The sequence below is a fragment of the Nerophis ophidion genome, linkage group LG14, assembly GCF_033978795.1.
Source record: "Nerophis ophidion isolate RoL-2023_Sa linkage group LG14, RoL_Noph_v1.0, whole genome shotgun sequence".
NCBI classification, from domain to species: domain Eukaryota; kingdom Metazoa; phylum Chordata; class Actinopteri; order Syngnathiformes; family Syngnathidae; genus Nerophis; species Nerophis ophidion.
Genome location: NC_084624.1, coordinates 35,025,707 through 35,053,667, shown reverse-complemented (window position 1 = coordinate 35,053,667; position 27,961 = coordinate 35,025,707). Strand labels below are relative to the sequence as shown.

The window sequence follows — 27,961 nt, the reverse complement described above, 5'->3', positions numbered from 1 at the left end:
CACTTTTAAAAATAAAATTTATTAGCATCTCTATAACGTGTATAAATAAAACATATATGAAACAATGCATATACGTATTATGTAATGAGCTGAACAATAACAGGGTTACATGGTGATACAAGGGAGCAGTTCTTTACTTTAGCCAGTGTATTCGTGAGAAAAAACTGTACCTTGATAATCAAGCCATCAAATATGCACACATATAAGTTGCAATCTACATTCCTCAAAAGAAACAAGTAAAACAAACACAATCATTCCCTGGCTCCAACGGAAAAAAAAAGCTGCAGTTTTATGTACTGTTTAATCAATTCTCAAAATCAATAATTTATAGATTCGGTTGGGACTTTTTTTTTGTGGTTTCACGAACCGTGTTGAGATTCAAAGCATTGACTTTTCTCACTTTTACTCTCAAAACGATAGTCTTTTCACTCCATTTAAAATTTACAGAAGTCACATTGTATTGTAACAACAGGTCTTTATGAACATACCTGAAATCTAGGGGGAAAATATGACTAGTATCGCAGACACAGTGACAAAAAAAAGAGTAACATATGACACATGTAACTAACAGACCCCAAAAGGATCAAAAAAGTAATTTTACATTTTACTAATAATGTAACAAGATTGGTTATTCTCAGCGATGGCTTGCTGTACGCCTGGGTCGAAATAACGAGGAGGATCAACACTTTCGCTGGGCTCTAAGGCAAAAGCAAAGAAAGGAAGAAGGAACCTCTCCTTCGTCTTCTTATGTCACCCAGTTTTGCTATTCAGTCATGCTCTAAAAACACTCAAGAGTGTTCAAACGTCTTACAAAACGGACAGATATGCACACACGAGACGAGAAGCTACCGGCCATGAACGCAAGAGGAGCCCATGTAACATGGAAGTCGAACCATTGCAAACAAGCTGCCTTGTTGCACTTGTCTTACTTTGTCCTTCATGAATTAAAAAGAGCAGGACAACATCAAAGACCTTCAAAAGTACAAATTAAAAAGTGGGTAGGTAAAAAACAAAAAAAGTGGTGGTCTGCATTAATATGCAGGTGTAGGTGACAGTGAGAGCTTATCGGCACCCAAGGATCATGGCAACCTCTTTGAGCTGTGTGAGGGATTGTGTCATAGACCTGGGAAAAGTAAAGGAGTAGAAGGTAGGTGGGGGAAAACATGGTCTCTGCTCCATTCCAAGTCTATAGAAGAGTGCAAAGATCCCCTTATATTATCCCATGACATAACTGTCTGTCTTAAAACTCCGCAAACTCCTTTACGCATTTTTCCGTTACGGAAACACGGATGTCCTCCTCGTCGTAGTCGTCGAAGTTGCTGGTGTCGCCAGGGCCTCTGCACTTTGGTATGAACGGGGCCTCCACCTGCCAGGGCAAACAAAGTTCAAGTAAGCCTCTCTAAATTAAGAATCTGATGAAATGTTGAAGACAGTGACTGTAAACATCACAAGTAACTGTGGGTAATAATTAATAATTATACATCAACATAGCTTGGCATTTAACCAGCGAGTGAGATTTAACATCTCGCACCCGTGTGGAAAGCTTTCGGTGTGATATTTTTCCTGTCAGTCCAGGTCGCTGAGCTTGGTATTTGGCAAATAAAGTGCACCCAGGGAAAAGAATGTGGAGGCACAAACACATGACATTAATGCAGTTTATAAAGCACAGCTCTTGATGTTTCTCAAATCCTTTACAGTAATAAAGCGGATTAATACCTCAAATGCTCCAATTAACGACTATTCAACCACAGAGGCTTTATAAAGCTCATAACCACAAGGGTCTCCCAATGACTGCCGAGTCAAAAACTGCCATCAATGGCTAGAGGTGGGGAAAAAGGATAAATTCTTGGATGCATCACAATTAGAATGTGGGCAATGTTGAATCGATGGAAAATATCCAAGTGCAGGCCTCAATTTACCGCATGCCTTTGGTAAGCGCCGGCGTGACAATAGGTTTTAAATTAATTAGCGCCCGGGCGGCAATTCAAGGAAACACGGTATTTATATATGAATGTATATATGGACATCCATATATATATATATATATATATATATATATATATATATATATATATATATATATATATATACATATATATATATATATATATATATATATATATATACATATACATATACATATATACATATATACACATACATACATCTATATATATATAAATAAAAAACAATATATTTATATACACACACTTATATAAACATATTTGCACACAGAGTATATACGCATGACAAGCATTCACATATATATGTATATCAGGGGTGTGGGAAAAAAATAGTTTCGAATATGAACCGCGATTCTCAAATTGTGCGATTTAGAATCGATTGCCTTTTTTTTTTTAAATCCATTTTTTTTTTTAATCAATCCAACAAACCAATACTCAGCAATACCATAACAAATCAATCCAATTCCAAAACCAAACCTGACTCAGCAACACTCAGACAAGCAATAAACAGAGCAATTGAAAGGAGACACAAACACGACACAGAACAAACCAAAAGTAGTGACACAAAAATGAATATTATCAACAACAGTATCAATATTAGTTATAATTTCAGCATAGCAGTGATTAAAAATCCCTCATTGACATTATCATTAGACATTTGTAAATATAAAAAATAAAAAAACAGAGGCTTACACTTGCATCGCATCTCATAAGCTTGACAATACAGTGTCCAATGTTTTCACAAAGATAAAATAAGTCATATTTTTGGTTTGTTTACTAGTTAAAACAAATTTACATTATTGCAATCATCCATCCATCCAGTTGATAAAAAATTGTCCTTTACAATTATAAAAGCTTTTTAAAAAAAAATCTACTACTCTGTTAGCATGTCAGCAGACTGGGGTAGATCCTGCTGAAATCCTATTTATTGAATGAATACAGAATCGTTTTGAATCGGAAAAATATCGTTTTTGAATCGAGAATCGCGTTGAATTGAAAAAAAAAAAATCGATATATAATCGAATCGGGACCCCAAGAATCGATATTGAATCGAATCGTGGGACACCCAAAGATTCGCAGCCCTAATATATATATATATATATATACATATATATATGAATATATATATATATATGTATGTATATGTATATATATATATATATATATATATATATATATATATATATATATATATACAGCCAAGAAAATAAGTATTTGAACACCATGCTATTTTGCAAGTTCTCCCACTTAAAAATCATGGAGCGGTCTGAAATTTTTACGGTAGGTGCATATCCACTGTATGATAGAAAACCACAAAAGAAAAATCCAGAAATCACAATCTATGATTTTTTAACAATTTATTTGTGTGATAAGCTGAAAATAAATATTTTGAACACCAACATTAATATTTGGTACAGTAGCATTTGTTTGCAATTGCAGAGGTCAAACGTTTCCTGTAGTTCTTCAGCAGGTTTGCACGGACTGCAGGAGGGATTTTTGCCCACTCCTCCACACAGATCTTCTCCAGATCAGTCAGGTTTCTGGGCTGTCGCTGAGTAACGCAGACTTTCAGCTCCCTCCAAAGATTTTGAATTGGATTTAGGTCTGGAGACTGGCTAGGCCACTCCGGAACCTTGATATGGTTCTTACGAAGTCACTTCTTGGTTTTCCTGGCTGTGTGCTTTAGGTCATTGTTATGTTGGAAGATCCAGCCACGACTCATCTTCAATGATCTGACTGAGGGAAGGAGGTTTTTGGCCAAAATCTCACAATACATGGCTGCAGTCATCCTCTCCTTAATACAGTACAGTCGTCCTGTCCCATGAGCAGAAAAACACCCCCAAAGCATAATGCTACCACCCCCATGCTTCACAGTAGGGATGGTGTTCTTGGGATGGTACACATCATTCTTTTTCCTCCAAACACACAGTGCAATTATGACCAAAAAGGTCAATTTTGGTCTCATCTGTCCACAAAACTTTCTCCCATGACTGCTCTGGATCAGCCAAATGGTCATTGGCAAACTTAAGACGGGCCTTAACATGTGCTGGTTTAAGCAGGGGAAGCTTCCGTGCCATGCATGATTTCAAACCATGACTTCTTAGTGTATTACCAACAGTGACCATGGAAACAGTGGTCCCAGCTCTTTTCAGGTCATTGACCAAGTCCTGCCGTGAAGTCCTGGGCTGATTCCTCACCTTTCTTAGCATCATTGAGACCCCACGAGGTCATATCTTGCATGGGGCTCCACTCCGATTGAGATTGACCGTCATGTTTAGCTTCTTCCATTTTCTAATGATTGCTCCAACAGTGGATCTTTTTTCACCAAGCTGCTTGGCAATTTCTCTGTAGCCCTTTCCATCCTTGTGGAGTGGTACAATTTTATCTCTGGTGTCTTTCGACAGCTCGTTGCTCTTAGCCATGCTGAATGTTTGGGTCTTACTGATTGTATAGGGTGGACAGGTGTCTTTATGCAGCTAACGACCTCACACAGGTGCATCTGATTCAGGATCATACAGTGTAGTGGAGGAGGAACTTTTAAAGGCAGACTAACAGGTCTTTGAGGGTCAGAATTCTAGCTGATAGACAGGTGTTCAAATACTTATTTTCAGCTGTATCACACGAATAAATTGTTAAAAAAAATCATACATTGTGATTTCTGGATTTTTCTTTTTAGGTTATCTCTCACACAGTGGACATGCACCTACCGTGAAAATTTCAGACCCCTCCATGATTTCTAAGTGGGAGAACTTGCAAAATAGCAGGGTGTTCAAATACTTATTTTCTTGACTGTATATATATATATATTAAAAAATTCACGGTATTAAATATATATGGATATATATATATATATATATATATAGTCATAAATACATACATATAGTCATATAGATATATATGATACATATATAGTTGGCATGTTGTGGAATTTGTAAATAAAAACAGAATACAATGATTTGCAGATCTGTTTCAACCTATATTCAATTGAATAGACTGCAAAAACAAAATACTTAATTTTTGAATAGAGAAACTTTTTTTTTTTTTTAAATAATCATTAACTTAGAATTTAATGGCAACAACACATTGCAAAAAAGTTGTCACACGCATTTTTACAACAGTGTTACATGGCCTTTCCTTTTAGCAACATTCACTTAACATTTGGGAACTGAGGAGACAATTTTTTTAAGCTTTTCAGGTGGAATTCTTTCCCATTTTTGATTGATGTACAGTTTAAGTTGTTTAACAGTCCGGGGTCTCAGTTGGGGTATTTTAGGCTTCATATTGTGCCCCACATTTTTAAATGGTAGGCAGGTCTGGAGTACAGGCAGGCCAGTCTAGTACCCACACTCTTAAACTATGAAGCCACGCTGTTGTAACACGTGGCTTGGCTAAAATAAGCAGGGGCGTCGATGACAACGTTGCTTGGATTGCAAAAAATGTTGCTCCAAAACCTGTATATATCTTTCAGCATTAATGGTGCCCTCACAGATGTGTAAATTACCCGTGCCTTGGGCATTAATACACCCCCATACCATCACAGATTATGGCTTTTGAACTTTTGCGCCTATAATGGATAGTTCTACCAAAGACTATGAAAATGGCACCCATTACCTCCCTGCTTGGCACTCAGCATTAAGGGTTAGAATTGGGGTTTGAATCACCCAAAAAAATTAGCGGGCGCAGCCACCCGCTCCCCTCACCTCCCAGGGGGTGAAAGTAATGGGTCAAATGCAGATGATAATCTCATCACACCCTGGTACTTTTTCTTTTCCCCTTTGTTCTGGAGGAAACAACATCCTCAGTTTCCAAAAACAATTTTAAAAGTGGACTCATCAGACCACAGATCACTTTTCCACTTTGCATCAGTCCATCTTAGAGAAGCTCGGGCCCAGAGAAGCCGGAGGGGTTTCTGGGTGTTGTTGATAAATGGCTTTTGCTTTGCATAGTACAGTTTTAACTTGATATTACAGATGTAGCGACAAACAGTAGTTACTGACAGTGGTTTTCTGAAATGTTCCTGAGCCCATGTGGTGATATCCTTTGCACGCTGATGTCGCTTTTTGATGCAGTACTGCCTGACGGATAGTAGTTTTAACTTGCACTTATAGATGTAGCAACGAGCTGTAGTTACTGACAGTGGTTTTCTGAAGTGCTCCTAAGCCCATGTGGTGATACCACACACACACACATTTATAATATATAATAATATACAATATTTTAACAATTAAATCATGTGCAATATATTAAATAATTGATTTATAACCAAATTGTCACCCCTGAAATTGTGAAGTGCACAAAGATTCCCACATCTATTAATGGCTGTGGCTGTAAACAATCTCATGATGGAGGTTTTTTATGGGGATAGTTATCCATCCATCCATTTTCTACCGCTTGTCCCTTACAGGGTAGCGGGGGGGGCTGGAGCCTATCCCAGCTGCACCCGGGCGGAAGGCGGGGTACACCCTGGACAAGTCGCCTCCTCATCGCTAGGGTTGGGTATCGAGCATCGAGTATCGATTGGAACCGGGACTAACTTTCCGATTCTCCTGGAATCGTTCAAATGTTTAAATTTCGATTCCTAGTTTCGATACCCAGTCCGCCGACCGGAAGAAGAAGCCGCTGAACACCAACGAAGAAGCGCCCACCGCCGGAAGTGTTAGCATAGCCGAGTTTATGTACCCGAGCGAGTCAGTCAAGCATGGATAGAGGGCGTCGGCGGTCGAAAGTATGGCTTTATTTCACAAAAAAAAATTAAACATTGCCGAAATGTAACATGTGCGACAGGACTGTTTCGTGCTTAGGAGGGTGCACGTCGAACATGATGAAGCACCTCCGAGTTCATGGAGTATAAATAAATGCGTGTCCCGTCTTCGAGGCGCTGCGCCGACCGTCCTCCTCTGCCTCTTCCTCTGGCTCCGACACCCAGCCTGGCACCTCGGTGACTGCTCTGCAGTCCGAATCCGGTAAGTAAAACGATATGCAATAAATGTGGTTTTGCGGCAACATTGAGGCAGCTAACAAATTAGCCCGCGTATTTTTTCATAGACAATTTATAAACTGCTAGCCAGGCTCCGCGATGTGCTCAGCGTACACCGTTCACCGTAGAGGCAATGGGGAAGATGTCGGTGCCACAGACGAAAGAGTGCCACAGAAAGGTCACTGCACACAGTCAAAAGACTGCATCCCTTTTCAGAGGAGGAATCTCCAACATTTACGTTAGTTAAGCAATAACGTTAGAGCTAAGCTAATTGATACTGGGCTAAACAGTAACAGCAACATTGCATGTTTGTTTATGTTTGCAGGGATATGGTGAAAACTCTCAACCCAAAATACATACCACCTTCCAGGGACTACCTGGCAAACACATTGATCCCGGCATGGTACAAGAAGAATCGGAATCGAGAATAGTCAGGAATCGGAATCGAAACAAAGAATCGGAATCGTTCAAATTCAAACGATACCCAACCCTATTCATCGCAGGGCCAAAACAGAGAGACAACATTCACAATCACATTCACACACTGGGGCCAATAGTGTTGTCAATCAGCCAGGTGCATGTCTTTGGATGTGAGGTTAGGCTTAGCCCAGGATCAAACCCAGGACCTTTGCATTAGATCCAAATAATTCATGCACATTAAAATATATCTGCACTTAATTGAGTGGGGGCCACTATTTAAGAAAATAAAGTTGTGTTAAAGGCACCAACTGTCTTGCCTTCCTCTCGTAGATTGCGATCCAGTCCGTTGTGGCAAACCATTTGTGTCCTTTGATGTCATTAACGCCGTTCTTCAGGTTGCCAAAGCGTTTGGTCAGGTCTACTTGCAGCAGATTCCTTAGAAGGTCCTTTAGGTCTGAGCTGAAGTGGGAGGGGAATCGCACCTGTGAAGATAGAAATGTGTCATAGGCTGTAGTGTGTGCAATAAAAAATGCAGCAGGCTCCTACCTTGCCGGATACGATCTTCTCGTAGATCTGAATCGGCTGGTCAGCAAAGAACGGAGGGTAACCAGCTGCCATTTCATAGATGAGGACCCCGAGAGCCCACCAGTCTACAGCTTTGTTGTAGCCCTTAAGAAGTCATCACAACATTAAACTTGAGGACAAATCCTCATTTTTATGTACAAAGCATCACACAATGCGGTGAGCACAAAGGACTTAGTCAGGGCATTATGCTTATTTAGCTTTTTATGGCACTTTAGAATTCCAAAAAAGGTTCCTTTTCTACTCTTGTGAGAGTTAGCAATGTTATATTATCAACTTGCATGAGACATATCTGTGATGTTACAGATCCTCCATCATTATTTAAGTGTTAGGTCGTATTTACATTTTTCTAATACCAGTGGTTAACTTATTTTTAAAGTTATGAATTGGGGTGCATTAAAAAAAAAAATCCATTCACATTGGAATTGCAATTCTTATTTATCCTGATTCTAAATCGATTCATACTTAAAAAAAAAATTGTTTCAGCAAAAAAATTTTTTTTTATGAGAATCAATTTTTAAAATCCATTTAAGGCAATTTCCATGCAAGCTGAAGGAGCTTTTCTAACATACAACCTGTTTTGAAAAAGTTTCATTATTTAATATTATACCAGATAATATCTTGCAAGAATCAATTTGAATTTAGAATCGGTTTGAATCGAGAACCAATTCTGGATTGAATTGTCACCCCAGGAATCGGAACTGGATCGAATTGTTAGGTGCCCATATTTTCACTCCTGGTAATGAATGCTAACATGTCACTTAAAAAATTGCCAGCATATTAAAAACAATTTATGACGGCAACAGTTTGACCCCGAAAAGGAGTGTTTCTATTTGTTTTTGTTCCCATTGCAGTAATATGTTTAACCTCAGTTTTCACTGTACATAAATATGAGACGCAGTCTGTAAAGTGCATTTCTGGCCATTAATATGCAAAATGGATAGAAATACAATATAAGTAATTGTCAGAGATAATAGCAAATACAATCTGTAGGCACATGACAAAAGCACTCATTTGGCATCAATTCAAATTGTGCTAAAATACTGTACTTTGCTGAGAATAATTTCTGGGGCCAGGTACTCCGGTGTGCCACACAATGTCCAAGTTCTGCCTTTTACCCGCTTGGCAAACCCAAAGTCCGTCACCTTGAAAAGTGTGAATAAAGCGTGTGAAAACAATACATGTTGTTGCCATATACATCCGTGAAACAGGTGGGGCCTGGCGTCACCTGAATGTAGCCATGGTGGTCGATGAGAAGGTTCTCAGGTTTCAGATCTCTGTAGATGAGATCTAGTGAATGGAGGTACTCGAATGTCAGCACTATCTGGGCAGCGTAAAAGCGTGCGTGCGGTTCGCTGGAGGGGAAGTGAAGGGAAAAATCAATGTCTGCACAAACCACGGGTCAAAACAAAACAAAAAAAATTGATTGGTTTCTTACTCCTACTCTTCAAGGCCTCACCTGAACCTTCCAATGCGTCTTAGATGTGAGAACATCTCTCCTCCTGGAACATACTCCATCACCATGTATAAATTGGAGTTGTCCTAAAAATAATATAGAAAACAATTACTCATATATTTTAGTAGAAACTGGTTGTCAATGAATGATGTGTCTTACCTTAAATGAGTACTCAAGTTTGACAAGGAAGGGAAAGCTGACAGCTTGTAATATCCTCTTCTCGTTTAACGTGTGTTCTATTTGTTTAAGTTTCACCACCTGACAAACAAAGAGCAAATAGTCCAGTCACAACATTAGGTAAACCTGTATAGTTCGATGAGATTCAAGAGCTCATGCCTTTCCAAAGTTCGGTTTTGTTGGATACTGTCAAAGATGTTAAAGGGGAACTGTACTTTTAAAAAAAAATTTGTTTCGAAATTCACAATCCTTTTTGGGAGAAAAGCAAGCAGATGCTTTTCTTTTTGTTTTAGCATTCTACTTTGTAAGGCTAGCAAAAGTCAGCTAAAAAATTGAGGTTATGGGAATAATTTTGCTCTATTCCACCTGGTAAAAACAGTCTATACATTTCCAAAAACCCATCCATCTTTTATATACATGTGTAATGTAGTAACAAGTACATTTATATTAGCATGTAATATTTACATATTTTGGTAATTTTAAGCATAAGGCGCCACAATAATTTTACAAGGGCATCACAACGGTCGCTATTTCCTACAACTACCAGTTATCATGGCATACTTCATGAGAACCACCAAATGATGAACGAAAACCTTATATTTTTGAGACTGAATAGTCAGAGGATGATCAACAAGTGTTAGAAGCCAAGTAATAAGTAGATCCAGCAAATAGTGGTATTGCTAAATAAGAAATGTAAATTACAAACATAATAAAACAATCACTTACTGTACAATGTCTGCTCTCACTAGGATGCTTATATCTTCAAGTTTGAAGGTTAAAAAAAGTGGACATAAACAAGTGTCTTTTTGTATCTCTCGAAATCTGCAGGTCTCAGTTAAATGTCATAGTTGACCAACTTTTCGGTTTGTGACCACATCCTTCTACCATACAAGTGAGAGGCTCAAAGGCGCTGCTGCAGGTCGCTGGCCCAGTATGTCAATATAGCTGTATAAGTTTCTTTGTGATCACGGCCCCGCTAAAAGTAGTTCCTCGACTGTCGCGTTTATAATAAAAATATTGCTAATACTTGGTTAATATTCAGGTCACAACATGTAACTAGGGATGATACTCGAAACCGGTTTTCCCGGTTGTTCGATAAGAAAAGAACCGAGTCCTCAGACTTAAACCCCTTTTTGATAACCGGTACCCGTTATTGAGACCACTATAGTAAAGAAAAAGAGCTGGTTCTTTATTCGAATCCGTCCCGACCAGAAATGCTCCGTGAGACATCACAAGAAATGACGTCACATAGCTCAGTCATTAGGCGCACATAGCGAAAGCAGGAAAATAATGGATGGGAAAAAGCGCTGCAAGGTGTAATAAAGTTCAAAACAAAAGACATAATCCAATGAATAACTTTACTGAGAGATTTGAGCAGGGTACAAACACATGACCAACACTTTTACGACCAACCGGAAACATAGCAACCAGGCTAGCAACGCACCTCCTTTACGGCAGCTGTCGCAACGTTCTTAGAGCAACCGCAGCACATACATATATATATATATACACAACATATCCCCCTTTTTTAACTTTTGTTTTTCTTTCCTTGTAAACAAAGCAAAATCACACTATATGTGTTGTCATTCTAATTATAAATAATGCAGACGAGGTGTGTTGGCTGAGTTCTTGACGTTTACTGCCGGGTGACGACATGCAACAACACTTTTCGGGGCTACCGCGCATGCTCGTCACTCCCGTTGCATGCTGGGTAGTGTAGTTGTTATATTCCCTATCTCATAAAGAAATAATGTTAACTCAATAAAGTGTATTTCTTTTTTTAGCTTTAACTTTTCATATTTTAGCTTTGTAACCACATTCGCAAACAACTTTTCTCTACATAGAATTTTCTTTCAATAAAGAAATAAAGTGCAAAAATGTCAGAGCATCATAACAAACAGTTGTGTCAAATAGTAGCAGAAGTTTTGAGCCCAAGGGACTGATTTTATTTAACATTATATTATTATTTATACACCTATAGTGATCACAGAGACAGGTTGTTTTTGTGTTACTGTATATATTTGTTTTTTTGAAATATCCCACTTAATATACTTTGGGTAACATCAGTCAATATTTATTTATTTATTTTTTTAGGGGGGTAACAGTCAATATTTATTAGAGTTTCTTTTTTTCTTATACAATAAAAGTGAGCTTTTGTTAAACCAAATATATACATATTTTTTCCATGTACAACAACCTATCTGGACTCGATAGGGCTGGGCGATATTGGCTTTTATTTTTATCGCAATATTTTTATGCCATATTGCGATATACGATATATATTACGATATTTTGCCTTCGCCTTGAATGAACACTTGATGCATATAATCACAGCAGTATGATGATTCTATGTGTCTACATTAAAACCTTCTTCTTCATACTGAATTAATATATGCTCCTTTTAAACTTTCATGAAGAGAGGGAAATCACAACTAAGTCAATTGACCAAAACTGTATTCATTAAATACTCTTCATTCTCTCACGGGTGACTTTTTAAATGAAAGAACAAATTAATAGTGTTGCTACCTTTTTGTAGTAACACTTCTGCTGCATACTTTGCATTGATTGATTGGTACTTTTATTAGCAGATTGCACAGTACAGTACATATTCCATACAATTGACCACTAAATGGTAACACCCGAGTAAGTTTTTCAACTTGTTTAAGTCGGGGTCCACGTTAATCAATTCATGGTACAAATATATACTATCAGCATAATACAGTCATAACACAGGTTAATCATCATAGTATATACATTGAACAGCATATTGCTGTTGTCTGCTGAATATCTTCCCACTTGGAGCCAAACCACCGCCAGATGATGGACCCCCTGCTCTTTATGTTGGGCATTTATTGTTCTTCCTCCATTTGTGATAAGTTTCGCACCATCTCTCTCTCTCTGATCTGCGAGCGCTATGACGCTAGACTCGCGAGAGTATGTGACATATGTAAGAAGGCAGGCTTGTTTTCCGTATCTGTCAGAATGACAGACAAGGAGGAGTGAGAGAGAAACGCCTGTTGTGTAAAGCCTGCAGCTAAAAGCAACTCGACCTGCCTCAGCTAATGCTAACGTTAGCTATCGGCGAGAGCATGTGACGCTTCATGCGCGACAGTATGTGACGTATGTAAGAAGGCGGGCTTGTTTTACGTCTCTGTGAGAAGGAAAGACGAGAAGGAGTGAGACACGCCAGTAATGTAATGCACGCAGCTTAAAGCAACGGTGTGAGAACATATAATCGAATATTACGATATAGTAATTTTCTATATCGCACAGAGACAAACCTGCGATATATCATATATATCGCCCAGCTCTAGGACGCGATAAGAGAATCGATAAGGAATCGGTTCGATAAGAGGATTCAATAATAGGCTCGAACTCGATAATTTCTTATCAAACATCATCCCTACGGTACATGTAAATACAGTATTGTTGGTGGCTTTTGGATGTTTTTAGAGGGTTTTATATGTGCAATATATGACTCACATTAACTGCATTGCTAGCCAACCCATTCTTGCCATATATTCTAAATTAGAAAGCATTAAAAAAAATTATGCATGTGTTCCTGTCTTACATAAGGATTGTGAATGATACAAACAATTCCCCTAAAATTTGCACTGCGAATTTTTAGCGTTTCCAATCATTATGAAGGACATGACGGATGGATTTTTTTTAAAATGCATTCTAAATATTAAATAAATGTAAATAAAAATCCGCTGACAGCGGAGCCGCTGGGAGTGCCACTATTTCCCCCATAAAAAACAATAAATAACCATTCAAAAAACGCCAACAATACTCCATTTACATTTCGTGACTTGAACATTGACCAAGTATTAGCAATAAGGTTATTTTAAGCGCTAACGCAGACAAACTATTTATAGTGGCGCTGTGATCAATACAGTCTGTCCCTATGTTTACATCATCAAGTGGTCTGCGGTTTCCTCGCTTCCTGTAAGTTTATTCTCATCAAAAATCATGCATCTCACCTGGACATAAGAAGTCTGAGTACGTATTCTGACATGTTTGTATACTATGACAGCCATTTAGGACACAAAAATGGCCAGAAAGACACAAAAAGACGTTTAGTGCACCGTTTCTTCGTGGGGATTATGAGACATTCTTCACCGAAATAGAAATATATGAACATCCCAGCAGTCGGAATCCTAATGACAGCAGAACTTGTACAGTAAGTGGTGTTTTATTATGTTTGTTGGTTCTCATAAAGTCTGCAGTGAGTAATAATCACTGATGAAAATAAAGCAACCATTCGGATGCCTTTTTGAAAATAATGCACTGCGTATGCTTAAAATGAGAAAAATTTGTAAATATTAAATGTCATGAATTTGCTTGTTAGTTTACATTAGGGCTGGGCAATATGACCTTTTTCAATATCTCAATATTTTTAGGCCATATCACGATACATATCTCAATATTTTGCCTTAGACTTGAATTAACACTTGATGCATATAATCACACCAGTATGATGATTCTATGTCTACATTAAAACATTCTTGTTCATACTGTATTAATATATGCTCATTCTAAACTTTCATGTAGAGAGGGAAATCCCAACAAAGTCAATTGACCAAAACTGTATTTATTAAACAGTTATTAAGCAATGGCACACACATTCATGTCATTTCAAAACAGAATGTGCAAGATTGTCAGAGACATTTTAAAACAAGCTATTAGTACACTTTTGTGCATGCCACTATGATGACATATCAAAACAAAACTAAAGGGCATTTTTGTACAGAACGCCACTAAAATAGTTTAAAACAAATAAAGTAAACTTTTGTGCATGATGTCACACAGGATATTATAATACCTGTCAAATAAAAATTAGCTGCATAATAGAAAATCAAATCGCTATGTGGTAGGTTATCTCCTTATGTTGTTGACCATTTTTTTCATACGGTGTTGATGTGGAAATGGTTGCCTCAGCATTTTGTTGGTGCAGCATTTTGTTGGTGTGGCACCGAACGGAATGTTGACATGCGGAGTAATCACTCTTTATTCCCTAGCACAGGGGTCAGGAACCTTTTTGGCTGAGAGAGCCATACAAGCCAAATATTTTAAAAAGTATTTCCGTGAGAGCCATATAACTTTTTTTTATTTTTTTAAACACTGAATACAACTATATGCCTGCATTTTTAAGAAAGACCAACATTTTAGAGTACAATAAGTCTATTATTCTTTTTAATAACATTGTTATTCAGAGGCTAGCCAAAAATAAATAAAATACTTTTTACCATTAATGCGACTTCTTGAACAGGTGGAGGTGCGGTAGAAACCGGATGGATGGATGAAAATGCATGAGAATGTTTTAAATTTTGAACGTTATTTTTGATACTGTGATTACCAGCGGATTTATTCATTACTTATCGTGTTAAGCAATGTCAGCTAAAATTGATCTGAGAGCCAGGTGCAGTCATCAAAAGAGTCACATCTGGCTCTAGAGCCATATTAGCAGTAATGCTACTTTTTGTAGCAACACTTTTGCCCCACACTTGATAAATTACGGTTGTCTGTTTAACATATTCCCACTTGAAGCCAAACCACTGCCAGACAATGGACCCCCTTCTGTTTTTCTTGGGAATTAAGTCTTCCTTCATTTGTTATCAGATTCGCACCTTCTTTCTCTCGTATTACCAGTTGCACCACAGCTAATGTTACCCATGCCGCTACCTCTATGCTCCGCAAGAGTGTATACGTATGTGACGTATGTAAGAAGGTGCGCTTGCTGTCTGTGAGAAGGAGAGAGAACAAAGAGTAGGAAGAGCCTCTAGTGTAATGCCAGCAGCTAAAAGCAACTGCGTGAGAACGTATAGTCGAATATCACAATATAGTAATTTTCTATATCACACAGACAAACCCGCGATATATCAAGTATATCGATATATCGCCCAGCCCTAGTTTACATATGTACTTACATCATGTGTATAAAACCCTAATGGAGGTGCTTGGATGTTTTTTAAGGGCTTTGTAAGCGGAATTGCGCAGCTCCCATAGGCTCCATTGTAAGCTGACTTAATCACATCCATTGCCATGTCTTTCATAATGATTGTGAACGATAGGCAAAATTTCACAAAAAGGGCAGTTCCCCTTTAAAGGCCTACTAAAACCCACTACTACTGACCACGCAGTCTGATAGTATATATATCAATGATGAAATATTAATTAACATTGCAACACATGCCAATATGGCCTTTTTAGTTTACTAAATTGCAATTTAAAATTTCCAGCGAAGTGTCGCGTTGAAAACGTTGCGGTATGATGACGCGTATGATGACGCTTGCGTTTGACGTCTCGGGTTGTAGCGGACATTATTTTCCAGCCCGATCCAAGCTATAAGTAGTCTGCTTTAATCGCATAATTACACAGTATTCTGGACATCTATGTTGCTGAATCTTTTGCAATTTGTTCAATTAATAATGGAGAAGTCAAAGTAGAAAGATAGAGGTGGGAAGCGTTTAGCCTTTAGCCACACAAACACAGCCGGTGTTTCCTAGTTTAAAATTCCTGAAGGTGAAGCTTTACTATTGAACAGAGCGGTCAAGCAAAGATTGTTCCCGATCACATGTCAACCGGCAGTTTTCGGTGAGAAAATTGTGGTAATACGTCGGTTCTTGCCGGAGACATCAGTGGAGCTTGCGTCCTGCTGCAGCTGCGTGACTTCCCTCAGAGACACTGGCGGTCAACACACCCATGGCCACACCCCTCCGACTTTCAGGTACTATATAATCTCACTAAAACACTAGCAACGCAATAGGCAGGTAAGGGATTTTCCAGAATTATCCTAGTAAATGTGTCTAATAACATCTGAATCGCTCCCATTGCAATCGCCTTTTTTTTTCTTTCTAGTGCTTCACTCTAACTTTCCTCATCCACAAATCTTTCATCCTCGCTCAAATTAATGGGGCAATCGTCGCTTTCTTGGTCCGAATCGCTTTTGCTGCTGGTGGCTAGATTATGAACAATGTAAAGAGCCCTACAACCCGTGACGTCACGCGCACATCGTCTGCTACTTCCGGTAAAGGCAAGGCTTTTTTATTAGCAACCAAAAGTTGCGGACATTATCGTCGATGTTCTCTACTAAATCCTTTCAGCAAAAATATGGCGATATCGCGAAATGATCAAGTATGACACATAGAATGGACCTGCTATCCCCGTTTAAATAAGAAAATCTCATTTCAGTAGGCCTTTAAAGGTGAAAAAAATGTATACATTTGGCACAATTAGAAAGTTAAATTTTGGGTAACTAAAACAACTGGCATTCGTAGCATTCAATCACAGACGCTATGCTGATCATATGCTATGGTTACTATATTTGTTGAACCGTTGAGTGAAATCATAAGCTTTCCCCAACACTGCTTTTGTATCATAACATTATATTGCTTTTGCGTGTGCTTGTATTATTGGGGGCGTGGCTTACATTCTCAGGTTATAATGCTTACAGCTTATTCAAACGTGAGCGCCATTAAGGCAGCTATTGAAACATTTTTTATGATTTTGTGTATGCATGTGGCAATTAAGTTGCTCAATAAAACAATCAGGTTGCAAGAATAAAAAAAGTTTGTTTAACTGAAATTGTTAATTCACCTTGGAATCACTTTTGTAACCAATGGGGATAAAATGTTATCACTTCATCAACCATGGGAAAAACTGTTTTTGCACATGTTGAGATCATAGGCATTGTTGGAATTTTTTGGGGACACAATAAAAAAAAAAGGTTTGAATCAGGCGTGTCCAAACTACGGCCCGCGAGAGAATTGCGGCCCGCCGCAACCTTCGATTTGGACCACAAGACGGCACGAGTTCAGCAAGCTATCTGGCTGGGCGGGTTGTTTACATGTCAAATTTAAATACCTGGCAATTTCGATAGGTGCTTATATGTCCCTAAATTTGGGACAATGTGAATGACACAGGCCAGTGACCATGCAGTGTACTTTCTAGAGTTTACAAGCACAGCAATACTTGTAAATTCAACCAGCACAAAAATTAAACACGTCACGCATAACTTATTCATTGAACTTTGTGGATATTATAAAAAACAGCAACACCAACGTAGAGATGGCCACCTGAAACAGCGGCTGAGCTACCAAGCTAAAGCTAGCAAAAACAATTTATACACCCACAACACATATCGTCTTCTTTTGTTGTTGCAAACGCTATCATCGATGTAAGATCAAGGTACCTACAGACAGCAGTCACAACTCAAGAAGCCCTTACTCTCGCTGTCTTTTTTTTTTAAACAGCCTCAAGTTGTCTCCACACATCAAGCTTAGAACAGCACAATAATAGCCTTGTGTGCATAGTTAGGTCTGACTGTGCCAATAAAGGTTTCAAAAAAGTACCTTAGACAAGGCTAATGTATTTAAAGCATTTCTTGACATATTAACACATTTGAGCTTTGATCTGAAATACTGGTGAAAATTGTCCAAAGATGTATTGTACCAATAAATATGATAATATTTTCATTACATTAACAAACATTTTTATTAAATTATATTTATGACACAAAAAGCACACGCATGCTAATGTTTTCAATTGAAGATATAATTGTGTTATTAATCATGATTTCAATATCAATCAAGATAATTGTGATAGATTTTTTTGGCCATAATCGTCAAGCCCTACGCTACATATTGCTCTTTTCAACCAGCAGCAGTTGCTGGTGCTGTGACTCTCCCCAGCCGGCCTCCCTTATGGAGAATCACTGACAGTCCCGTCTTGCTTGGGACAATAAAATTATGCTAACATTAAATATTTGTTTTGATTTTCATGTTTTTGCTCACTATTTTGTTTCTCCCACTGCTCCCCAAAATTATATGAACATGTGTCATGGCCAACTATTCAACCCATCCCACCTACCCAACAAAATGTGTACCTAGAAAGCAGCAAAGTGTATTCAAAGGTCGAAATATGTAAGGAGGAAAATAAATGCTTTCATTTTGGAAAATCTAAGCTTTTGATTCAACTATTGTTTTGGATCTCATCATTTTTTTAGCATTATTATTATCATTATGAACTCCTCTTAAATAAAGAGATTATTGTTTTGGATCTCATCATTTTTTTAGCATTATTATTATCATTATGAACTCCTCTTAAGTAAAGAGAAACATACCTTCTGTTTGTCCAGTATTTTCATTGCAAAGTACTGCTCTGTTCCTTTGTGTTTCACCAGCATAACTCTCCCAAACGAGCCAGTCCCCAGAGTCTTTAATCTGTCGAAGTCATCGAGGCACGTCGTACTCTGTGGGGAAGAACAGCATGTTAACGAGCCCGGAAATATTTGTTTTGTTCATTAACTTAAAACAACATTCTAACCTGTGGTGGGCATTCCCATTTCCGCAAGAAATCTTCTTTGGCTTTGGCTAAGAACTCTTTCACTGAGGAGAGATGAAAACAACATACTAGTTAACATTCATTCCCTCCCATGAAAACATATCCAGGTTTTAATTTGTAAATGTAGGGCATCGGAGGAGGAAAGGGAAGGGAAGGTTGATTGAGAAGACTCTCATCTGGATATTAATTACATGAGATATAGTATATAAAGAAAACACAAACACAAGGGATAACATCCAGGCCAGGCAAGACTAGTGATGCATGCCAAGAGACTATATATTCTTAATTTCTGTTATTTAGTAGCCTTAGTCAATGAGAAGGAGAGGACCAACACAACACTCAGACGTTACGAAGGAGTAGTTTCTCTGAGCGTTTTGTGCATCACTTTAAAGGGGAAGGCTAATAAACACAGAAGTGTATTGTAAGTAAAGACAAACCGATGTATGGCAAACACAGCAGATATCCAGATTGAGAGAACATAGATAACAAAAAACAAAAGAAGCACACACTTATTATCAAAGCACACATAACAGCAAGCACATCGAGCAGCTTTCGCACGATGAGACCAGGCGCCAAATGTTGCCGGCTCATCTTTTTCTTTTTGCTGTTGAGAGGAATGTGCGTACCAAACGTCTCTATTGATCACCACGTTTTTTGCAGGAACAACCACCCACATGGATTGGATGATACGGATGGAAAAAGAGAGAAGACGAAGAGAGAAAAGAAGGAAAAAAAGACAAGAGTTCATGTAGACAAAACAACAATAAAGCATAATATGTGGTGACTGCAGGAGAGGATTTGGGGGAAGCTTTTAAAAGATCAGTGATGTATATTAGGTCAGATTGAAAAGAAATGACATAGAAAACCTTTAAAAGTTGCTATACCTTTTTACATTAGCGCCTGTATTAAAATAACATTGATGATAGTTGACCTTGTTTAATTTTTAATGTGAAAAATTGTGCAGATATACACTCACCCTCAAAACCATTAGATACACCTACAAGATCCAATGCAAAATTGTGGGCTTTAAGAAGATCAAAAAGCTCAGTTTTGATTTACACAGATACAGAGGTTTTCCTAAACAATATTAGTCATCATCTACAACAGGGGCCGGCAACCTTTACCACTCAAAAGAGCCACTTTGACCCGTCTCACAAAATAAAGAAAACAATGGGAGCCACACAACTCTTTAGAAATGTAAAATAAAATCACACTGCATAGAGTTTTTTTTACTTTGTGCTATGTATAAACCAGGGGTCTCAGACACGCGGCCCCGCACCTTAATATGAAATAGTAATGATAGAGGGGCCTGGGAGTTTTACATGAATGCCCCTTGACAGCATCACACTTGCCAACCCACCCAAATATTCAGAGAGACTACCAAATGTCACGTCATCTATTCTCGCGAATGCCTGCAGGATTTCCCTCGAACAACAATAATAAGGGCATCCTAAGAAGGTGCTGCCTTTGGCGCCCTCTACAATACGTTCAATCAGCTTGCCAGCCCAGTCACGTCATTTGAGGCTTCTGCAGACACACGCAAACGATTGCAAGGCATACTTGTTTAACAGCCATACAGGTCACACTGAGCGTGCCCGTTTATGCCCCACATTGTGAACCCACACCAAACAAGAATGACAAACACATTTCGGGAGAACATCGGCACTGTAACACAACACAAACACAAAAGAACAAATACCCAGAATCACATGCATCCCTACTCTTACGGGCTACATTTTACACCCCCGCTAGCACCAAATCCCCCCACCCCCTTCGTGCGGCGGTTGAGGTGGGCGGGGTTAGGGAAGGAGGGGGGTTTGGTGCTAGCGGGGGTGTATAAAGTAGTCCGGAAGAGTTAAAGATGCATGGGATTCTGGGTATTTGTTCTGTTGTGTTTATGTTGTGTTACAGTGCCGATGTTCTCCCAAAATGGGTTTGTCATTCTAGTTTGGTGTGGGTTCACAGTGTGGCGCATATTAGTAAGAGTTTTAAAGTTGTGTATATTACAACCCTCAGTGTAACCTGTATGGCAGTTGACTAAGTATGCGTTGCAGTCACTTTCGTGGGTTAACAGAGGTTGAATATATAATGTGATCAGTCGGCACGCAGATCGCGTTGTGTAAAAGCAGGCGCGACGACATGTTGTAGAGGGGGTTAAAGGCATTGCCATCACTGCACACCCTCAGTATTGAAGTCCAGGTGAAAATTGGAGAATGTTATCCCCGGGTGATTTCTGAGAGAGGCACTAAAATCCGAAAACCTCCCGGAATATTTTAGCAGCTGAGCCACATCAGAGTGATCAAAGAGCCGCATGCAGTTCCGGAGCCACGAGTTGCCGACCCCTGAACTACAATAATAAAAATATTACATTAATATATTTGATATCTATCTGATGGGATCGTTCAATATTTATTATTGTTCCAAAATTGTCAAAAGGGAACTGTACTTTTTGGGGGGGAATATTGCCTATGGTTCTTAATCATTATGAGAGACAAGAACACACATCTTTTTTTGCGGGGAGATTTTAAAAGTTGACAAAAATACGCTTACAAAATGTGGCTAATGGGAGTCACCATTGTCACTTTCAAGGCCCTCTAAAACAACTTCTGACTTCAGGCAACAAATGTGTGTTCCTACTTCCGGAAACAAACACAAGTGTGTTCTTATCACGATAGACTTGGTAACAGACAACAAAGATGACTATATTTGGACAAATACGGATTCACTACCTTATCTTTTTTAACCTGAATGTACTGTATGGATGATAAACTACTGGTTATAAAAGCTAGTGTGTCACTTTAATATTGATCATGATTAGGCTTGTTATTACAACTACAGTCCATACGCTGTCCAGCGAGCTCTGTGCAAACAAAACATGAAATGTGAGCTAATGCTTTACAGATAATGTAATATGACTGTTTATGTTTTTCAGTGAATGCAGATTAGTGAGTGTCCTTGTGCATTAAAAACTGAAAAGCCATTCAGCTGTTGACACAGAAGCTAGCTTCTGGCTAATGCTGTAGCATGTCCTCCCAAGGCAATGTGTTACTATGTTACGAAAATAGTTCCTCAGTACAATAACAATGTTGCTACAGCTTGGTTATTATACAGGTTACGGAACGTAAATGAACTTTCTTTGACGGTTTTAAGAAGCATTTTCAAAGTGATTCAAAGGCAGAATGGATTGCTCCATTAGCTGCATTGCTAGCTACATAGAATGAGCCGATTACAACAAATTAGAATGCATTAAAAAAAAAAAACTTTTGTCTTCTTGTCTCTCGTAAAGAATTGTGAATGATAGGCAATATTTTTACTAAGTGCAATTTCCCTTAACAAGATCTCTGTGGACGCATAAAGGCTCAAATTAATCCTTTGGTGTTGACCCACGGACATTATTAAACAGGAAATTACACAATTAGTGCAACAACAAAAACTTCACTGCAGTTAAATTTGTATTAAACTTAAATCACTGTAGGTGTAGTATTGTATGTAAATAATAGTGAGATTATTTTGCGGTCTATACTATTCTGATAGTATTTATTTTATTTTACTTTTTAAAGCTATACCTATAGAGTTGTATGTGTCAAAAATGAACTGTACTTTAACTAAGCGTAAGTCAAACCATTTGCAGACAATCAAAGGAGAAGACGAGCAAGAAGACATTCTTTAAACTGATGAAAATCAATTATTTCATTGACTGTTGACGGCATCCACAATGTGACAGAACGTGTTCTTTTTTACCAACAGGGTGCTAATCGGCTGCGACTGTCAGTGTGTCAGCCACGTAGGCAGACGTCTTAACAGTGTAAATACAGGTAATCTTGTGTGTATTCAGCAATGCAGGTAACCAGGTTGCCTCTTCAGAGCGGCTCCACTCAGTCCCAAATCTGCTACTGGGCCCCTGTGTCAGCTTAAACAGATTTAACAGTCGGCACATGAGGCAAGACGTCACATCAAGAAGGCTTTTTAAGAAGTTGAAATATACTGGGTTTTTTTTTACCTGCAAATGTAAAAATGTAAAATGTTTTATGTTAAACATTCTTAAGTTGAATTGATTAGGTAAATATTTAATTTAAATGTGTATCAAACTGGTTTCCCACCTGATTACTTTTTTCCTCTTAAATTATACTGACTCCATAGTGAATTTTCTCCCGGGTTTTATCTCAAAATATATTTTTTTCTTGTAAAATTACACCTTACTATTTTATAAAATAGAAACTTTTTTTTGTAAAGCTCAGTCTTGTAAATCTATGCTTTTATTTTTACTTTCCATTAACAACATTTTCTTATATATGTATTTGTTAGATATATATATATATATATATATATATATGATTTCTTTTGTCAGGCTTTTTTCCTGCCAATGTCACTTTCCTCCTGCTTATATTAACCTTTTTCATTGCAATATTTTGATTGTATTCTAGTAATAGTATTAGTTGATTCTAGTCAAAATCTTTACATTGTTTGTATTACACACAACATTATTCCTATATTTGTGTTGCATTTTGAGCTAAGCTTACTAATATTGGAGTTTTTCAGAAATTTTACAGTTTCTAAAAGTAAGACTTTATTCTTTTAAAATTCCAAAATGAGGAAAAAAACTACCTTAATTTTTTTGGGTGGTTTCTCATTTTGAAATATTTCAATTTTTTTGCTGTAATGCTTTGAGTTTGCTTAACAGTATCTTTTTTTCTCTTTCATGCATAGAAATTTAAGAATGTGAATATATTTTTCATCTTGTGTAACTAGGCAATTTTACATAACAAATACACATACACAACCCTTTGTTTTACAGGCACATGTCATGAAACATTGAATTGCTAGAGAAGATGTTTGGTGATGACAACATGGGAGAATATGGGCACATTGACACTAGCCTGGACCAAGTTACGTCAAAGCGTTCAAATCTTGTAATACCCCCTTATCCTCTGACGAAGGTCTGACGACAAGCCGCTCCAGTCAATGACAAGCTCAGTGAACCAAGATGGACCCTTAACCCCTATGCTTAAAAGAAGTCGCAAGTGACACACTTACAGATGGCACAAAATACAGTTGTCCGGTTCTACTTTTTCGGAATGTGTGCATTTGTCATTTCTTCACCATATTTGGTCACCACTGTGCAGTGCAGCTGGAAGGCTTTGTTTATGCAGCCGAGAATAAAATGTGGCAGTGCAGCCCCAGGGGGTGGGGTTGGAGTAGGGGGGCAAACGCAAATCACTGCAAGTTGGGTTTTAAAGGCCTACTGAAACCCACTACTACCGACCACGCAGTCTGATAGTTTATATATCAATGATGAAATATTAACATTGTAACACATGCCAATACGGCCTTTTTAGTTTACTAAATTGCAATTTTAAACTTCCCGCAAGTTTCTTGTTGAAAATGTCGCTGAATAATGACGCGTACGTGTGACGTCACGGACTGTAAGGAAGTATTAGCGCTGCTCCACTAGCAGCTAAAAGTCGTCTGCTTTAATCGCATAATTACACAGTATTTTGGACATCTGTGTTGCTGAATCTTTTGCAATTTGTTCATTTAATAATGGAGACTATAAAGAACAATGCTGTTGGTGGAAAGCGGTGGATTGCAGCTGTCTTTAGCACCGAGAGACAGCCGGTGTTTCTTTGTTTGTTGTGAAGCAGAGCGGTCAAGCGAACATGATTTCTCTATGTCAACTAGCATGTTTTTGGATGGGGAAATTGTGATATATATATCTTACCGGAGACATCAGTGGATTATTCGGCGTCCTGCAGCAGCTGTCAAAAAAGGCAGCTGTGACCTTGGCTCCTCGGCTTCTCTCTGAGACACTGCGTGTCATCCGACCTCGAGGAATGTCTTTACAATCTTTAAAATCTCACTAAAACACTATTAAAACAATAAGCAGATAAGGGATCTTCCAGAATTATCCTAGTAAATGTGTCTATTTACATCTGAAACACTCACACTGCCGCCGCCTGGAGCCGTCACTTTTTTTTTCTAGTCCTTCACTATCAGTATCCTAAATCACAAATCTTTCATCCTCGCTCAAATTAATGGGGAAATTGTCGCTTTCTCGGTCCGAATTGCTCTTACTGCTGGTGGCTCCCATTATAAACAATGTGAATATGTGTGGAGCCCTGCAACTCGTGACGTCACACGCACATACTTCTGGTAAAGGCAGGGCTTTTCTATTAGCGACCAAAAAGTTGCGAACTTTATTGCCAATGTTCTCTACTAAATCCTTTCGGCAAAAATATGGCAATATCACGAAATGATCAAGTATGACACATAGAATGGACCTGCTATTCCATAAGAAAATCTCATTTCAGTAGGCCTTTAATGGCTATTTAAGACAATTACTCATGGGTTTGAGGCTTCGAGTTGCAGATTTGATCAGTCACGTCCAGATTGACGGATGGTGATGATGAAGTGTCTGGAGTCTTGGAGCACGCCGATAGGAAGTGACAACACACACAAGACATACTGTACGTCAGGGGTCACCAACCTTTTTGAAACCAAGAGCTACTTCTTGGGTACTGATTAATGCGAAGGGCTACCAGTTTGATCCACATTTAAATAAATTGCCAGAAAAAGCCAATTTGCTCAATTTACTTTTAATACACACACACACATATACACACATATACACACATATATATATATATATATATATATATATATTTAAAAATGGGTATTTCTGTCTGTAATTCCGTTTTTTTTCCTTTTACGTAAGGCTTTTTGTCGAGAATAAATGATGGAAAAAACACTTAATTGAATGGTTTAAGAGGAGAAAACAGGAAAAAAATGAAAATTTGATTTTGAAACAGTTTATTTTCAATTTTGACTCTTTAAAATTCAAAATTCAACCGAAAAAAAGAAGAAAAAATGTGTTAATTCGAATCTTTGTGAAAAAATTAAAATAAGAATCTATAGAACATCATTAGCAGTTTTTCCTGAATAAGATTAATTTTAGAATTTTGATGACATGTTTTAAATAGGTTAAAATCCAATCTGCACGTAGAATAAATAACAAATTGGAGCAAGCTATATTTCTAACAAAGACAAATCATTATTTCGTCTAGATTTTCCAGAACAAAAATTTTAAAAGAAATTCAAAAGATGTTTAAATAAGATTTAATTTGATTCTACAGGTTTTCTAGATTTGCCAGAATATTTTTTTTGAATTTTAATCATAATAAGTTTGAAGAAATATTTTACAAATATTCTTCGTCGAAAAAACATAAGCTACAATGAAGAATTAAATAAAAATGTATTTATTATTCTTTACAGCAAAAAAAATACTTGAACATTTATCTAAATTGTCAGGAAAGAAGAGGAAGGAATTTAAAAGGTAAAAAGGTATATGTGTTTAAAAATCCTAAAATAATTTTTAAGGTTGTATTTTTTCTCTAAAATTATCTTTCTGAATGTTATAGGAAGCAAAGTAAAAAAATAAATGAATTTATTTAAACAAGTGAAGACCAAGTCTTTAAAATATTTTCAAATTCTATTTGAGTTTTGTCTCTCTTAAAATTAAAAATGTCAAGCAAAGCAAGACCAGCTTGCTAGTAAATGAATAAAATTTAAAAAAATAGAGGCAGCTCACTGGTAAAGTGCTGCTATTTGAGCTATTTTTCGAACAGGCCAGCAGGCGACTCATCTGGTCCTTACGGGCTACCTGGTGCCCGCGGGCACCGCGTTGGTGACCCCTGCTGTACATAAACAGGCCCGAAGAGCTCCCACCATCAAGGGGCGTTGTAATGACAGGGGCCTTCTGATGGCTAATCCCCCCACCACAACTCCCTTTGACGGATACAATTAGCATGCGAACCTCTATGTAGGCAACATATACACATTTAGAAAGCTACTTTATTGTCATTATGCTGTCATAATATAAACATGGTTGTTCCCCCCCCCCATCACCAAAATCCAACGGAGTCCTCCAGCGGCTAGCGACACATTAACTCAATAAAGAACGTCAACGTACTCACAACGAATCAACCCTTTTTTTACGTAATATAATAAAAAGGCAGAAACAAGTTTGCGTAAGTATATAGAAAAATGTGAGGAGTGAAAAGATAGCCCTCCGTTGCTTGGACAGTTGCGGTGTCGCCACAGGCTAGCTGGCGAGCTAACATATGCGAGGTTGGCTACGTGACAAACGGACAAAAGCAAACATTGAAGCCGTTCGAGGACCAACGCAAGTCAGATTCACCGCTCTCCAGCTCGTTGCCCTTCTTGGCGGTGGCAGCATTCCCCATGTTGGAAGACACACGGCTGTGGCTCCGACGTCAGCAAAGGAGAGCGAGGTGGTGGCGGCGGCGGCTGGCTGGCTAGCTGGCTAACCTCCCTGCAGCGGTTGCTCCGTTCCACAAAACACGATAATGTTTAAAAATATTGCTGGTCCGAGCGAAAAGGAAGGACATTTCCTAACCAACAACGATCCTCGCTCTTCATTTGCCGTCCACTTTCGCTCTTTTCCCCCGTGAAATGTTTCCACTATTGTGTGGCTGACATCAAGCTAGCGGTCACTGCTGCTGCTCCGCCTGCCTGCCTGGGAAACTCTCCCCCCCGCCCGGCAGTCTCTCAGCCAGCCCCGCTATGCCCCCAGGGCACAACATTCTCCTTTGTGATTACATTTGAAAGTCGTTAAAAGACATTTTAAAGTTTTACATAAGTATTACGACGGTTTTTGTAACTTTAACAATGCCACACTCAACGGGCATTTTACATTAAGGGCAAGTAGGTGAGTAACCCACCACATCCGACAGATGGCGCTGTGAAGGGAAATAACTAATGTCGCTTTTTGTTATTGATTCTCAATTATTTTTATGACCCAAAACATAACAAAAAAAAAACATCAAATGATTCACTGGGACGTGGATTCTTATAGACCAGGGTGGTGATGATGAAGTGTCTGGAGTCTTGGAGCACGCCGATAGGAAGTGACAACACACACAAGACATACTGTACGTCAGGGGTCACCAACCTTTTTGAAACCAAGAGCTACTTCTTGGGTACTGAACGATTATTGCGAAGGGCTACCAGTTTGATACACAC

General features: G+C 38.3%; 1 protein-coding gene across 2 annotated transcripts; it reads right to left on the bottom strand.

Moving 5' to 3' along the window:
- prkacbb (protein kinase, cAMP-dependent, catalytic, beta b) lies at positions 1-27,638 on the bottom strand. Of its 2 annotated transcripts, none has more exons than XM_061920520.1 (10): positions 27,117-27,638; positions 18,905-18,960; positions 18,702-18,830; positions 9,560-9,658; positions 9,404-9,486; positions 9,173-9,299; positions 8,994-9,089; positions 7,909-8,031; positions 7,680-7,844; positions 1-1,366 (listed from the first exon to the last, which is right to left on the bottom strand). In XM_061920520.1, the coding sequence occupies exons 1-10, from the start codon at positions 27,160-27,162 to the stop codon at positions 1,241-1,243; spliced, it is 1,050 nt and encodes a 349-aa protein (XP_061776504.1). In that variant the 5' UTR covers positions 27,163-27,638; the 3' UTR covers positions 1-1,240. The 2 variants fall into 2 exon arrangements, with proteins under 2 accessions (XP_061776504.1, XP_061776503.1); XM_061920519.1 differs by having other exon boundaries at positions 18,905-18,966; positions 27,117-27,636.
- Between the last annotated feature and the right edge of the window lie 323 nt (positions 27,639-27,961).